Source organism: Diceros bicornis, chromosome 7 (genome assembly GCF_020826845.1).
Source record: "Diceros bicornis minor isolate mBicDic1 chromosome 7, mDicBic1.mat.cur, whole genome shotgun sequence".
Lineage (NCBI taxonomy): Eukaryota > Metazoa > Chordata > Mammalia > Perissodactyla > Rhinocerotidae > Diceros > Diceros bicornis.
Genome location: NC_080746.1, coordinates 31,695,278 through 31,711,352, shown reverse-complemented (window position 1 = coordinate 31,711,352; position 16,075 = coordinate 31,695,278). Strand labels below are relative to the sequence as shown.

Sequence of the window (16,075 nt, the reverse complement as noted above, 5' to 3'; positions counted from 1 at the left end):
TTAAAATATTTCAGTTTCCTTCAATAGGTACATGAAGGAATAACTTTCACTAAAAAATAACAAGAATTTACAGAATGGAAACAGGCAGAGATGGTACGGTTATGGTTGGATGTGAAAACCAATTAGTAATCTTGGAAATGAAAAATATAATCTTTAAATGAAAAACTTTATAGACAAAATGTATTCTACATTAGATACAACTGAAGAATACATAATAAATTGGGAGATAGTACTAAGGAATTAAGCCAGAACTCATCACAAAAGCAAAGGGCTAAAAATTAGGAAAGAGATGTTATGAGACATAGAGGATAGTTTAAGACACTATCCTACTTCTAAAAGGATTTCTAGGAGTGTAGAACAGACAGAATGGCAGAGAAGCAAAATTTTTAAAATGGCAGGAATTTTCCAGAATTGGAAAATGATTAGAGTTCTCAGATGAAAAGCACATGCAAAGTACCAAAAAAATAAAGAAAAGTAAATTCAGGTTCGCACGTAGCCATTACTATAGTGAAACTATACAATATCAAGGTTAAAAAAAAAAAGCTTAAAAGCTACCAGATAGAAAAGTCAGATTTCCTACCAAAAAAAAAAAAAAACATCACGCAGACTTCTCATCAGCACACTAGATGCCAGAAGACAGTGGAGTAATATATTCAAATTGATGAGGGAAAATAATTGTTAACTTCAGATTTTATTCCCACCTAAAATATCATTTAATAATGAAAGCAATTAAAAGACATTTCCAGAAACCCAAAGATCACAAGAGCTTACCACTCTAAGAGCCTCAATAAAAGAAGTATTAAAACATGTACTTCTACCAAAAAAAGCCAGAGAGAAAGCAATGTATACCAAAGATAACAGTGAACCCAAAAATTACCAAAATAATTTAATTTTAATATTTAAGTAATTTAAATTAGGTAACATATTTGGGGCCAGCCAGGTGGCACAAATGGTTAAGTGTGCGCACTCCACTGCGGCGCCCGCGGGTCGCCAGTTCGGATCCCGGGCACGCACCGACGCACCGCTCAGCAAGCCATGCTGTGGTGGCATCCCATATAAAGTGGAGGAAGATGGGCACGGATGTTAGGCCAGGGCCAGTCTTCCTCAGCAAAAAAAAAAAAAAAAAAGGAGGATTGGCAGATGTTAGCACAGGGCTGATCTTCCTCACACACACAAAAAAATAAAGTAAGTAACATATTTAAGTAATTTAAGTTAAATATTGACTGTAAAATATAACTTTTTATTATGTTTAAACTAAAACTAAAACTCTAAACAGCAATAATTAGATTAAGAATAATGTACTAAAATAAAATCCATGTCATCTTTAGAAGTACTGAATACTTAAGTATTTATTAGAATTCATTAGAAAATTTTATAGTTATTCATTTAAAACATATGGTTAAGCACTTAAAAATAGATATACAATCCATAGCAGAAAAAGAGAAAAATTAAGCAAAAAAAATTATAGAGAAAAAAATGTAAAATAGTAGAAATAAATCCAAATACTGTATGTGACTAATAACAATAAATAAACTTATTAAACTCACCAATTAAAAGATAGAGATTATCACATTGGGCAAAAAGCCAATATCCCGTTATATACTTCCTAAAGAGATACGTCTAAGTCATGACAATTGGAGAGTAAAGAAATTTGATACCATACTGGCAAAATTTATAAGTCTCAACAGACCAAGTGTTGACAAGGTTGTGGCACAATGTAAATTCCTATACATGAAAAGTACACGTGTAGATCACTAGAATTACTTGGGGGAACAATTGCCAATATCAAGTAAAGTGGGAATAAGCATACGCTTCAACATAGCAATGTCATCTCTGTCTCAGAGAAATTCAGATGTGTGCAAACATGTATAAGGAGACATACCATAATGTTTATTGCAGTGTTATAATTGTAAACAATTGGAAATCACTTAAATGTTCATCAGCAGAAGGGTAGATAAATAATTTGTTGTATGTTAATATAAAGTATGTTACCCTTTGCATATAGTTTCAAAACATGAAAAACTATACTGTTTATTGTTTATGGATACATATATATTTAACAATCATATAAAACTCAATTTAGGATAATGACTAGGTCTAGTGAGCACAGAAGAGGAAAAGGCAAGGCAAGGTATATACAGAGGACTTCAACTATATCTGTTATGGTTTATTTGCTTAGAAATATGGAACAAATATGGCTTTATGTTAATGTCTAATAAAACTGGATGGTAGGAACTTGTAGGTTTAAAAATATTTTTGTGATTTTCTGTGTGTTTAAAATATTTAATTTTTAAAAGGAAGGTTCTGGCAAATAAAGCCATATAATAGCTTATCAAAATAAAACTGAGAGTTGAACATGAAATTCACTTGTTAAATTCAAGTTAAAATCAGCAGTGTTCAAGAAGTTAAAGGTCATGCATGAATAAATTAATGGCTTTAACCCTGTTTTTAGTCAACAAAGTCACTATTGTTACTGTTGCTAACCCCTTTTGAGGTGAGAAGCTAAGAGCTGAGTAAGATCTTATACTCATGAATAGCCCCTTCAAAATAGACCAGGGTCATGGTAGGTAGTTTTTTGGAATATATTCATGCAATTGTGGTCTGCCTGATTTACACTATCCCTTAATAAGTGGTTTTGAAACTGTAAACAAAACCAAATATATAATTTTTTAATTTCTCATACTTTTGCAGTTGCCTGTCGGGTTTCAGCTATTTTAATCAGAGGTTCAAATGTGAATCACATTGAGTACAGATTTTTTTTTTTTTTTGGTGTAATGATTTTGTTCTGTTTCTGTTCTGATAAATTGAAAGCTATGCATTTATAAGCAAAACAAGAATAATTAGTGGAAATGATATTATGACAAAGAGATGCACATTTAGATGCCTTTCACTTAATTATTTTCATTTGACTGAAATGGTATGTTTGTACAGATGTCAAGAGGCAGTCTCAACAATGTGGTTCTTTTAATATAATGTAAACAAGTGAGCTCTGATCTCAATAATTATTTTTTGCATCCAAGATACGTGTCATGCACAATAAGGCACTAATGGCTAAAATAGACTTCTAACAAACTTTTAGTAAAGTATGAAGTATGTCCCATAAGTATATGCATAAGTATAAATAACATTTTAATATGGTTTATCATTTAATGGGGTAAATGATAGAATAAATTTGGAAAATATTTTGCAAAATTAACTATTATAGGCAAAAGTTTTTTGACTGGAATTATCCAAATAATTTCCACTCAGACTTTTATTTGGCCTCACTTAAATGGATACACTCTCTATAAAATAATTCTAAACATCTAGAAATTAGAAGATGGATTAGATTAAATAAACAATAATAGCTAATACTTATTGAGCACGTAATATATATCAGGCAATTTTCCAAGTATTTTAAATATATTGTTAGTGAGGAATTCTTATTTCCTGCTTCTGTTTTCTTCTGTGTGGAGGGATATTTACAAATGTTGATACTCCTAGACTCTACCTTCTACCTTACTCCTTCCTTCTGCCTTACTCCTTCCTTCCCCGGAAAGGAGTCCCTTTATGTGATTATGAGTTTGAATCAGGAACCCCCAGCTGAATACTGTGCCTTCCATATGCTTTTCTCTTGGGTATACACATTCTGCTTTGCTTCTTTAGGGCAATCTCTGCACCTGCTGCAGCTGACTCCTTAGCTTCATACTGTCATAACTAGGAATTAAGCCTGCTGAATTCTTGAGTTTACTGTTAAGAAGTCCATTTCCCTGGAGACCTATTATATCTCCAAACTATCTCTTTCGGTAATAAAGGTAATATGTTGGGTCTATCTGCTTTTACTCCTTCCTTTAGTGCAGAACTCCATTTGGAACAAAGGTGCCATTTGTTGATACCACTCTAATCCTTGATATATTATCATTTTATTATATAAACAAAAGGGTATTGCTTTTTGACATTCTTATATTTTCATTTCATTTTCAGGACCAAGAATGTCTTTACTTTAAATTCCACAAATTTACTTTAAATTCCAAAATAGGTATTGATGGAGGGTGTTGGAGAAAAGGACAGATTTAGAAGATGTTTATTGGAAGTGACAAGGCTTGGTAGTTTATGGCATGTAGGAAGTTCGGGAGAGGGAGCCAAGAATGTCTCCCAGGTGTCTGATTAAGCAATTACATGGTCAATAGTGCCAATTACTGAAACAAGACTCCAGAGAATAGTATTTCTCTCCCCTCCCACCTCCTGGTTAGCAGAGGAAAATGATGAGTTTATATCTCAATATATGTGTATTACATAGTCAAGTTGTGGCACTATCAGTGGGGACTACTTGTACAAATTTCTCTATAAACTAATTAAGCTCAAAACTTGATGAAATTCCTAGAAGAAGCCTTAGAATTATTATCTTGCCTAGAGAATTTCTAGCACCGAAATTAGCAGGTACTCTCTAAATTTTAATTTGCATTTTTTCAAGGCCAAAATACTTTAGCAACTCTTGAAGTGGCCTGTATATCATCACATCAGTGGTGTAGTAGAAAGAATATTGAACTTAGGTATTCAATAATTCTGTTTTTATCACTATGTTATACTGTGTGTGTGTGTGTGTGTGTGTGTGTGTATATAAAATACACATATTATATTCTATTTTTATTTTATCTTTCATTGACAAACAAGTTGCTTATCTTTTCCATGGTACAGCAACCTTAGCGTAAAATTAGCTATTCAAAACTATTTGCCAAGGCATTCTTTCCTAGCACCTCCTCATACCTATACCATTTCCTAACTATATAATACAGCAGAAAATGATTTTCTCTTCCAACTTAAAGTGTTCTCTTGTCTCTAAAATTCTATAGTAGTTTCATTTAGTATATTAAAACTTAAAGATACTATGTAATATTTATAAGATTGTGTATATTTTCTATCAACTTCAAATTATGAGAATATAGATGTGGCTCTGAATTCAAAATACTGACTCTACATTTGTTGCCTTTAGATAAACTCAGGGTAGATTAACACTGCAGAAACTAAAAGAATGAACACTTTTAAAGAAATAATGTGAACTAATGTTACCAAATAATTATATTTTCATTATCACAATTTCTTAAATTTACACTAAGGTCAATTTAGAGAAGAAGATTAATCCTTCTCTGTTCTTCTTTTGGCTCTGCATGGCATGTCAAGAATTTTTTACATTAAACTTTCTGAACTTTGTTCTGTTCTTTAAAAACTGACGTCAGAATTCTAAGCAGGTAGCACTCTTGTTCTCTAATTATGCTTTTCTTTCCCCCTCCTGGAGAAAGAATAACTTTTTGGCTTTTGCCATTATATTTCTGTTAATCTAATGCCAAGGCACCTGCAGTTATATAACTGATGACATTTGTAAGTATTTTTTTCTAAAATATTTGCTAAAATTGAGAATTCAGTCTAAAGGAAGTTCACAGTGAACACTGGTCCAGGTCTTCACCTTTTTTATTCTCAGATAGAATAGCATTATCTTTGTTTTCATATTATTTGTAATACATAGTCACAGTGGAAATTGCTGTCTTTCTTTTTAAGTTATAATACAGTAACTCCTGACATTTCAGACTTTAACACATATTTAAATGGTTTATTTGTTTCTCTGGCAGATCAGTGGTTTATTACTGGAAGGATGCAGTTTTGATGGAAATCGACTTTCTGAAAATCAGCATGATTCTCCTAGTGTATCATCAGTTCTCCCTTGTTTTATGGGCTGGATTCCACAGGTAATACATTTTTACAGGTACAAGTTTTAATTTAATCTATTCATTCTAGATTTTTAGCTTTCCAATAAGATATTCTTGACCTATGTATTTTTTGTTTACTTTCTAATCTCACCTGTATTTTGAACAAATTTACCGTCAAACAATATTGTGTCCTTTATAATTTTTAAGATTTATGGCACATTTTAAAATCTTTCTTTTGTTATAGAAAGAATAACATTTTAGTTTTTAATTTATAAATAATTTATAGCCTAGTAAGAAAATAGCCTTTAATGATAGTACGAAATACCATGTATTATGTTCCTATTATTTTCGGCAATGTGCTAAATGCTTTACCTGCTTTTCCTCCTATACTCTTGAGAGAGCCCTACAAGGTGGATATTGTTATTCCCACTTTCAAATGAGGAAATATGTGCACACTTAGGTTAGATGACTTCCCCGCAGTTAGGCATGCAGAGATTGACAGCATCAAGATGTCAATACACACCTGGGTTTATATCATACCATGTCACTGTGCTGCTGATAGGCAGATAAAGAAAACAGCCTTGACAAAAACTTATTGGGTTAACTTTTCCCCTTTTAAACCCTTCAGTTGTTGACAGAACTTTCAACCATGGAACTTGGGGGATATTTTCCTTTAAAATAAGACACAGATGTAGATGAGGCACAGAACTAAAACTTAACAATAAAATTTTAAAATGTAAGTATGAATATATGTGAATAAACTTTAAAGTTTTGATTCTGTACCTAATGACCAACAAAATATTTCATATACTGCTCACTACAAGAAAAATGAGTTTTCTTACTGGGAAAGAGTGCATTAAATTGTCCAATTATTGTAATTCTCTTTATAAAATAAAAATCAACACATCAGAATATTTTTTTTAAAAATACAACTAATGAAGCTGTAGCAATAATTAGCAGTCATTGATTAGAGAGCTAAAAGAGCATCCTCTGACCTAAAAGAGCATACATTTCTGTGAAACCCCTCATTTTTCCCTCATATCATATAAAATAATCTTTATATTATTTCAACCTGACTGTTAATTCCTATAAGAAAATTCTATCAAAAAGTTGGTAAGTTATAGATTACACACATTAGCTGTGTGAACCAAATTGAAAGTTATATACAAAAGTTAAGCTTAGAATTTGCTAAGGGTTGTAACCATAAGATGTAAAGTTGTATATGATGACAGAGATGATTTCAAATGACTCCAAATTATGTGAAGTGTTAATTCTCTGGCCAAGAAAATTAAAAGCCATATAATGACCTTGATAGGGAAAAAGTAGGACATATATAAACTGGTTCACTTAAGGAGAAACCCCAGCAATAAAAATAGAGCGTGGAGAATAACTGAGTAGGCATAAATGCAAAAGAAAATGACCTGGAACTTTACCCACATAATTGACCACAAACTGAATGCAAATCAGGAATGTAATGTTATGGAAAAAGCCAGTCTGTTAATGAGTTGTATGAAAAGCAACATGACATTACAAGACTCAGAATTTATCCCTCCAGAATAATTTACTTCCTTTATTATTTCTATCCAGTTTTATTTACCACACTTTAAAAGATCAGGATTGGAACCGAAAGCTAAAAATATTTTAATTTGAAAAATAGCTCATGTAAAGAGAGGTAAAATGATTGGAGTATTTAGGCAATGAATGAAATGGCTAAAAGATAATCTGAATTTTTTATTACTTTTATAAAAGGAATTTCCCCCTAGGCTTTCACACTTTTTCATGACATGTAATGGAAGGATTTATGGTGCTTTTCCACCTCCCTTTTCGCCTCTTTCCTTTACAGTGAGCCTCTTCTGTCCATATAATCTTACTGCTTTCAGACTGTCCCTCCTATATAAGCTAAGAAGGAGGAAATGTGAGGCATATTACTAAGTGTTTCAGAACACAAAATTTTGGAGTCTGACGAACTAAACTCCATTCCCAGCTCCCAAACTTATGAGCTAGCTGATTTGGGACAAGTTACGTAACCTCCCTGGGCCAGTTTCCTCATTTGAACATGGAGATAATAATATTTCTGTATGACCATGCTGAGGATTAAATAATTTCCTGTATGTGTGAGGTATCCAACGCAGTGCCTCATGCATGGTAAGTTTAATTTATCCTGAAGCCAGTATTTTAAAATATTTTCATAATAGTATGATAATAATTATCTTATTTCATATAGTGTTTTATCGTTTACTAAGTGCTTTCAATCGTCATTAATTACTTGTTAAGTTCCTATATACCATATATTATGCTGAACACTGAGGTTACAAAGATAAAACTCTTCCATCAAAGAGTCTTCTGTTGAGTGAGGGAGCAAATAGGTAAAGAAACTATTACAACTCAGAGTTAGAAGTACCATTATAGAGGTTTACATAAAGTGCTGTGGCAGATAAGGGAGGCCTCAACTCTATCATGTGTAAGCAGTTGAGAGGAAACCAGACGACCTCACAGAGAGAGAAGGCAGCTTCTCTCAGAACTGTAGTCGCACTATGAGTAAGAAGAGTTCAAGGACAAATTCAAAAATGGTAGGGCCAAGGCATTCCAGATAGAAGGGGCAGCATATTTAAATGCTTGGAGGTATGAAAAGAACTTCGATTATTCTGGGAACTGCAAGTATAGTACATCTGGAATGTGTGGTTCATATGGAGAATGATAGGGGATGTGGTTAGAAAGGGAGGCCAAGACCAAGTATGACCAGCCATGTAGCCACGCCAAGGAGTTTAGACCATCTTATGGTTAGTAGGAAGCCATTCAGAATTTAGAACAGGAAAGTGGTAAGATCAGATTTGTAGTTTTGGAAAATCAGTCTAGCAGTGAGAAGGTGGATGATTGGCACAGGGTGAAATAAAATTACACATTCCTTTCATAGCAATCGTGTGAGTGTGGTAGAGCTGGTTTTCTTTCTGTTTTGCTGCTTAAGAAACTGAGAACCAGGTAAGGTAAGTGATTTGTTAAGGTTCCCACAACAGTAGGACTAGTGTTTGAACAATAACAGTTAGCACTTATTTGTATTGATTGTGTGCCAAGCATTGTGCGAAGTGTTTAAAATACAAGATATTTACGCCTTCCAAGAAATTTTGAAATAGGAATTATTATCTCCATTGTAAACTAAGAAAACTGAAGCTTAAAAGATTGTGTAACTTGACCAAAATAAAATAGTTAATAGGTAGGCAACTAAGGTTCAAATCCAGGTTATCACTCTTTAATCTTAGGCCTAATACTGAGCCAAGTATCCAAACAGTGTAAACCAGAGTTTGGAAAACTACAGCCCACAGACCAAATCCAGTGACCTCTTGCCATGTGAGCTATGAATGTTTTTACATTTTTAAATAGTTGAAAAACTCAAAATAATAATATATTTCATGATGTGAAAATTATATGAAATTCACATTTCAGTGTCCATAAATAAAAGTTTTGTTTGGACAACAGCCATGCCCATTTATGTAGGTATTGTCTGTGGCTGCTTTCAGACTACAACAGCAGAGCTGAATAAATGCATCAGAGACCACATGGCCCACAAATCCTAAAATATTTGCTGTCTGGCCCCTTAACAAAATTGTTTTCCTACTCTGTATAAACTATTAAACTCTCCAACTTCTGCTTCAGTTAAACATTATTTTGTACAAGAAAGTGCTTTTTTTTAGGGCAGCTGTAGCTGTTTTTAATAAATTTTATGGAATTAAGGGGGGAACATAAACGTTTTAATTCATTTTTACTGGGAGGGAAGGGACCAGCCTAAAATCGAAAGAAGCATCAACATCAATTTATGTAAACCAGTAAAAAAGAATTACTTCTGCCATTTACTCTTATAGCTACTTTATTGCAGAAAATCCAGAATCGTTTGATAAGCTTGGATGAAATAATGCAGTTCAGAACTTTGGTGACTAATCCCTTTTAGGCCAGAAGAAGGTTTTTTCACAAATTATTTCCACAATATTATCTGACACCTAATAGTCCTAAATACCTTCATTTCAACAGAAACGTGCCCAACAACCCAGTCATTTCCACAACATTGCTATTAGGTAGATAGCACCTCCGTTTTTTAAAGAACATTTTAGGTTGCATAAGATTGAAGAACTTCTTTGACATTGTTTTAATATGTGGTAATACTTAAAGGATATGAGCAACAAATTCTGAAACTTTTATTTGGGGGGTGAGGGAAACTCTACCATTGCTTCTATTATAAATATAATGTACTTTGCCAATTTACAAAATTAGAGTTAGAATTCTCAAGGAGAATTAAGAGTAAGTAAGATGCTGGTGAAAATATTTTCCTAGTGTTTCTGTTTACCATTATCTACTAAGATAATATAACCTATACTCACACTATCATTTTTATATTCACTCATTCATGATGCAGATTCTTAAAAGTATTCCAGTTCCAGCTCAATACTGGTGGTTAAATTAATGTAGGTCCAAGTTAAGATTTTCCTGGGGGATTTTACCCCAAAAAAAAATTCACTTTCTCCAAAGCATTTCCCTAAAACTATTTTATACAACATTATTCCATAATGGTTTTCTGTGAAAAATTGTTCAGTTAACAAATTTAATAAACACATTATTCCCTCCCCTTTGAAATTCATGATGTATTTGAGAATACTAAAAACTCTGAGAAGTCCCAAAGATTATGTAACACACAACATTTTCATGCACCTACACCCCATCCTTCATCTGGATCTAGTGTTCCGTATAATACAGTTTGGGAAACACTGCTTTATGGGGTAGATCAGTCTTAGATGATGACCTGTTCCACAGGAAGTCAGTTTGCCTTTGTTCTTTCTAGTAAAGATGCTACTTAGTGTTTATCAGCCCCACAGTAACAGAGAAGCCCCGAACCAGCCTGAACCCCACAGGCTTTGACCTTCCAACAGGCACCACAATTGACAATTCAATTTCAGACACAATTTCATTTACAGGGAAAATATGGCTATGAAGTGATTCCATAAGCCACTCACAAAAACAGTCTTTATATTGCTTTTATATATATAAAATGTTATCACCATGTATATCAGCAGATATATGCTGAAAGCACTGCCTTGTATGCTTGTATTTAATTGAAAAAATAATATTTAATTAATATCTTTTTCTAGGTGACAGGTTTTTTTTCCTTAAGGACTTATTTTGAAGCAATGCTTTTAGCATCATTTTATTGAAAGAAGTATTTCTCTACCAAAATACATTTTAAAGAGTAGCTAGACATTCTTGACAGAACTGTCTTTCAAAATATTCATTGTTGACAAGTTATTTTGTTTCCTGTCTTGAGAGATTTATTTTTTCCAGAGTTGCATTATTAAATTGTGCCACTTTTATGTACGTTAAAGCTCTGATTTGCTAATATCTTCTTTTCTGAAAAATAACTGTTCATTGACTTGATTCATCACCATTCAGAAGGTATGTGTTAGAATAAGTTTGTTAGACTTTATGCATAAACCAGTGAGAAATATATTTTGGTTTGCCTTCAGATGTGTTTTATTATAATGAAATTGAGTTGATATTGGCCGAATAATTAACATAACCAACCTAGGTAATTTTGTTTTCTGGTGATGTTTTATTTTGTTATTTTCTTTGGTTTGTTGCCTAAGTGATACCTAATATCACTGTTTGCCTTAGTAAAATGCATTGTCTTCTTTCAAATATTAGCATGTTGCCTGCTATTTGTAGTATATGTGTACTTTTAAGTCACTTTCCCTGGGGCATGGGCATAGGCATAATTACGAAATTTCGAATTTTAGCCTCATTATTGAACTGAGCTAACTGGACCAGTTTCTGTTTTAATAAAGTAGGATATATGAACACATTAACCACTTTAGATTAATCATAATATACAGATTTTTAATTATTAAATCTTAATTATGTCAAAATAACTTGTTTACATGTCATATAATACGAATTATTTGAAGTCTTTCTAATGTATCTCCTTTCTTTTTGCATTAACTGAGCACTTAGTGTATTTATTAATAGTTGCTAATAAAATTATAGTTTCATCCAAATATCTCAGCCCAGAGGGACTCTTATACTTTGTCTGTTAAGAGAAACATGTTCAAGAGGGAATTGTGTCATAAGAATTTAATTCAGTTAAACAATATTTATGGAACTTCTGTCTGCACAAGGTATTCTGCTAATAGTGAGAATGCCTAATTACTTAGCCCTGCTACTTTGATATTTATTTATTGGTGACCTAAGAGCAAGTCTATAGCTTTTTTACAGAAGGTTATAACATTAACCGTTTAAGAGATTTTGAGAAATGACAAGCAAAATTTTAAGAAGCAGCTGTGATACTTTGCTTTTAAAACAGTGTAGGTTTGGGTAGAAAGATTTTTACCCTCACTTTAAAACAAACAAAAAGCCTACAACCAAAAGCAGGTTTGGAAGGATTTGGAAGTATATACATAAACTAGTAAATTGTTAGTAAATATGCAAAAAATCAACTGCATTACTGTTAAGTTCTTAATTTAAAGAGAAAATTGCTTGGCATTAAAATGAAGAGATATTCAGAAAATCTCCTGAATAGAAAGAAATAGCATTGTAAAACATTCAATGTGATGTTTCTATTTTCATTTTTGACCGTAGAAGTTATGGTAAGCAAAGCAAATATCAGGTGGCAGAGGAAGATAATTTAAGACCTTTCCTGGGATTATAAATAGGCATTCGTAGATTCAGATCATTTCAGTCCAACAAATATGTAATGTTTGTCTGCTCTTTGCTGAAGAATTTAAAGGCAACTCCAAAAGAAAGCTTGCACTAGGTTATTAACTTTAAGAATGTCTAATAGGTTATGAAAATTACAGGAATTTCTGAATTCTAAAGCTTTGCCATTTAAGCAGAGTTGGAGAAGAAGGAAGAGATTAGGCAGTGACTAATAGTGGTTAAAAATTCTCTTTGCTCCAAATCCTATCTTTTTTTCTGAGACCCAACTCAGGATTCATTCTCTCCATTAATCTTTGTTAGGTTAACATATCCCAGAGTAGTATTTTGTTTATTTTGATTTTCTAAAGTACTCATTGTTCCAAAAATTATGTTCTATATATTTGGTATGTGTATTGTTTTTCTAAACTAAATTTTAAGCTTCAAAGAAGATTATTATTTTCTCTATTTGGGTATATATTGAAATGCTTCGCCTTTATAATTCTAGGCACAGTATTAGCACATAAAATGCTGTTAAATGAAGGGATGAATAACTGACAGAATCATCAATACAAACATAGAGAAAAATTAGAAAAATTCAGGGCAGGTGGTCTTTTTATCTATTTGCACAATGATTCGTCATCAAGAATGAATTTTATTGTATTAGGTTAAGATTTAGGAATGTTAGGAATAAATGAGTTTTCAGAAGAACTTAACTGATTTGTATCAAGGACCAGAAGAGTCAGACCAGTATTTGTGTGGGCATGGGAGGGAGATGTGGGGATTAGAAAAGCTAATCGAAATTTCATATAATGCCCACTCAGACTTAAAAATAGAATGTTTGTTTTAAAGTTTTCCTTGATGGAAAAAATACTTTTATTTCTATAGTAGCACCATCCACGACATGTAGTGGATGCTAAAAAGCTGGGATTTTTTTTCCAGTTGGTTTGAGAATTAGTAGGGAGTAAAGAAAAGGTATATATATGAAGTCCAAAGAATTAATGATATGTGGATAAATAATACTTTATATTTGAGCTCTTTAATACATCATCGGATTCTTTCAACATTCTGTTAGGTGGACAAGTGTTGTTCATCTCCCTTGTACAGTAGGGAAACTGATGCTCAGAGAGTAACCTACTTACGGTCAGGAGCTCCTAGACAAGTACTCCAGAGCCTGAAAATGATTTATTTCCATAAATGTCTTCTCTTTGGAAAAATAACAGAATAACAGAGTCTTTAGGTGCTAATATTCATATGCCAAAACCTTTTATCTATGGCAACTTGCCACTTCCTAGCTAGGTTACCATGGTAAATTCTCTATAGGTTTCTGATTCATCACTTGTAAAATTCTAGAATGAGTCTAACTTTTCTCTTAAGTTTCATTCCAACTCTTAAGAAATAATTCATTGGTTGAATGAAATTACGTAAGTTCAGAAAAACATGAATCCTAAATTTGAATTGAAGATACTATTATGAACTCACAATGTTTTTCTTTAAAAAATATATTTTTCTAAGTTCCAGTCACTGAAAAATCCTACAAGGAGAATGATAGATCGTTCCTAGCACCCAGATTACGATCTATAATACCATTTCTTATTAAAGGAACCAAGGATCCTCAGAGTAATAACTAAATTGATTTCTGGAACAGGATATATGTAAGATGAGCTTGTAACATCTTGACGTACTGGAAAGCAAGAAAGCTATTGAAGATGACTAGGGTCATATCAAAAAAAGCTTAGGAGCTAACTTAAAGAGTTCCCACTGTGCAAAGACTGACAATTTGAACATCAATAAGATAATAACTGCATGTCAAATATGTTTTAATCCACCAGTTCATAATGATACTTTTAAAAAGGAGGGGAGGGTCATTGATCACCTTTACAGTATAGTAGGGAACAAATTCATTATTTTGAAAGCATATAAATAAAGGGAAATTAGATAGTATTTATCCAGTGTTTTCCTATATGAACTGTACCTCATGGTAATCAAAAGATTGATAAGTAGAAGTTTCTCTTTAAAAAGATATATTTCTGCCCAGAAATGAAAAAGGAATGATAGAATTAGATTACCATTTTGTACTTTTGAATGTAATAATGATCGTCAGTGGCTCCTAATATCTAAAAAGAGAGACAACCAGATGTTATATCTCTTGATGAAGTACACAGTACCGTCTACATGGTGTTTCTGAATCTGAATCCGAGCTCACCTCCAGATCTAGTTTACAAGAATACAGGGAACAGAAGAACGTGATACTATGAGAATGTAGCCAACAAAAGTCATGATGTGGAAAATTCTTTGGTATAGTTTCTTCAGCAAATTACAAGGAAAAAAGGAAAAACCTATAAATTTAGGAAACTTTAGAGACATATCAACAAACTGCAACATATGGCCTTTATTTGAATTATGGTTCTAATAAAAAAATCTTTTTAAAATTATAGGATGATAAGATCATAGATATAAGATAATATTAAGGAATTGTTAATATTTTCATGTGATAATAGTATTGTAATTATATTTTTATATTTTATTTATAAACATATATTTAAATATTTACAGATAAAATTTTATAATGTGCAGGATTTGGTTCAAAATACTCCAATATTTGGGGCAAAGGGAAGGTTATAAATGAAACATGATTGACCATGAGTTAATAATTGTTACAGCTATATAATGTGGGTTTATTATGCTAGTCTTTATTTAAAACATTTCATAATAAAATGTTACATAAATATTATTTCAGAGGGTTTTGTGTTTGTGTCTTTGGTTATTTAATGATCTGCTTCAAAACAGTATATTGCTGCATTTTAATACAAAATTAATTCTTTTTAAACAGGATGCATATGGTCCATATTCCCCTGATGAGTGCATATCTTTGCCTGTTTACACAAGTGCCGAAAGGGATCGCGTGGTAACCAATATTGATGTTCCATGTGGGGGCAACCAAGACCAGTGGATTCAGTGTGGAGCAGCTCTATTTCTAAAAAACCAGTAGAATCTAATGACAATAAAAGCTGTCTTAGCAAAAAGAAACATTTATTGTTTAAGCTTTAAATAAAATATGTGGTCAGTCTACATTTGAAATGTTAGTTCAAGATATTAGCATATAGTTACCCTCTGTTGTTGATCTCATTGGGTTTTTTTATTTTAACGGGTAATGACAGCACCATGCACCTTTTAAAGTAATAACTTAATGGAATTAATGTTAAAATGGAGTACCCTTTATAACATTAAATATTTCTGTGAGACAGTTCACTTTTCCAGTGGCTCAGAATTTTAATGTTTTAGATAAGAGGTTTAAAATAGTGTATTTAAGGAATCAGTAATAAATATTTTGGGTATCATTTTTGTATCATAATTATTTAATAAAATATAAGATCATTAATATTTTTATCAGTTTTCCATGGTTTTAGACATACATATGTATGTTATCTTTTTAAACACTGAAGGATGTATTATACTTTAGTTAAAGTAGTTTAGTTACAGCATCTCAAAGTAATCCAAAAGAAATGGCGAATAATAGCACAGAAAGCAGGATAAAACTTTTACAAATAGAATAATTAAATGATGAAAAGTTGTAATTTCTCATGTATATGACTTGGGATGAATGGGAACTCCAAGGAAACTACCTAAAACCTCAAAAGGACACACTATTTGAGATTCTCACTCAGTAGAAGCAACCAACAAAAGTTTTAGGTTCCCAGGGCCCACAGATGTTGTAATGG

The 16,075-nt window shown here is 32.2% G+C and overlaps 1 protein-coding gene across 1 annotated transcript in view; it reads left to right on the top strand.

Moving 5' to 3' along the window:
- DYNC2H1 (dynein cytoplasmic 2 heavy chain 1) overlaps window positions 1-15,729 on the top strand; it is a 292,655-nt gene extending 276,926 nt beyond the window's left edge. Inside the window, exons 88-89 of the mRNA XM_058545326.1 lie at window positions 5,607-5,723; window positions 15,187-15,729. Coding sequence (XP_058401309.1) covers window positions 5,607-5,723; window positions 15,187-15,345 — 276 coding nt within the window. The 3' untranslated portion in view covers window positions 15,346-15,729. The remainder of the gene's footprint in view (window positions 1-5,606; window positions 5,724-15,186) is intronic.
- The last annotated feature ends 346 nt before the right edge of the window (window positions 15,730-16,075 follow it).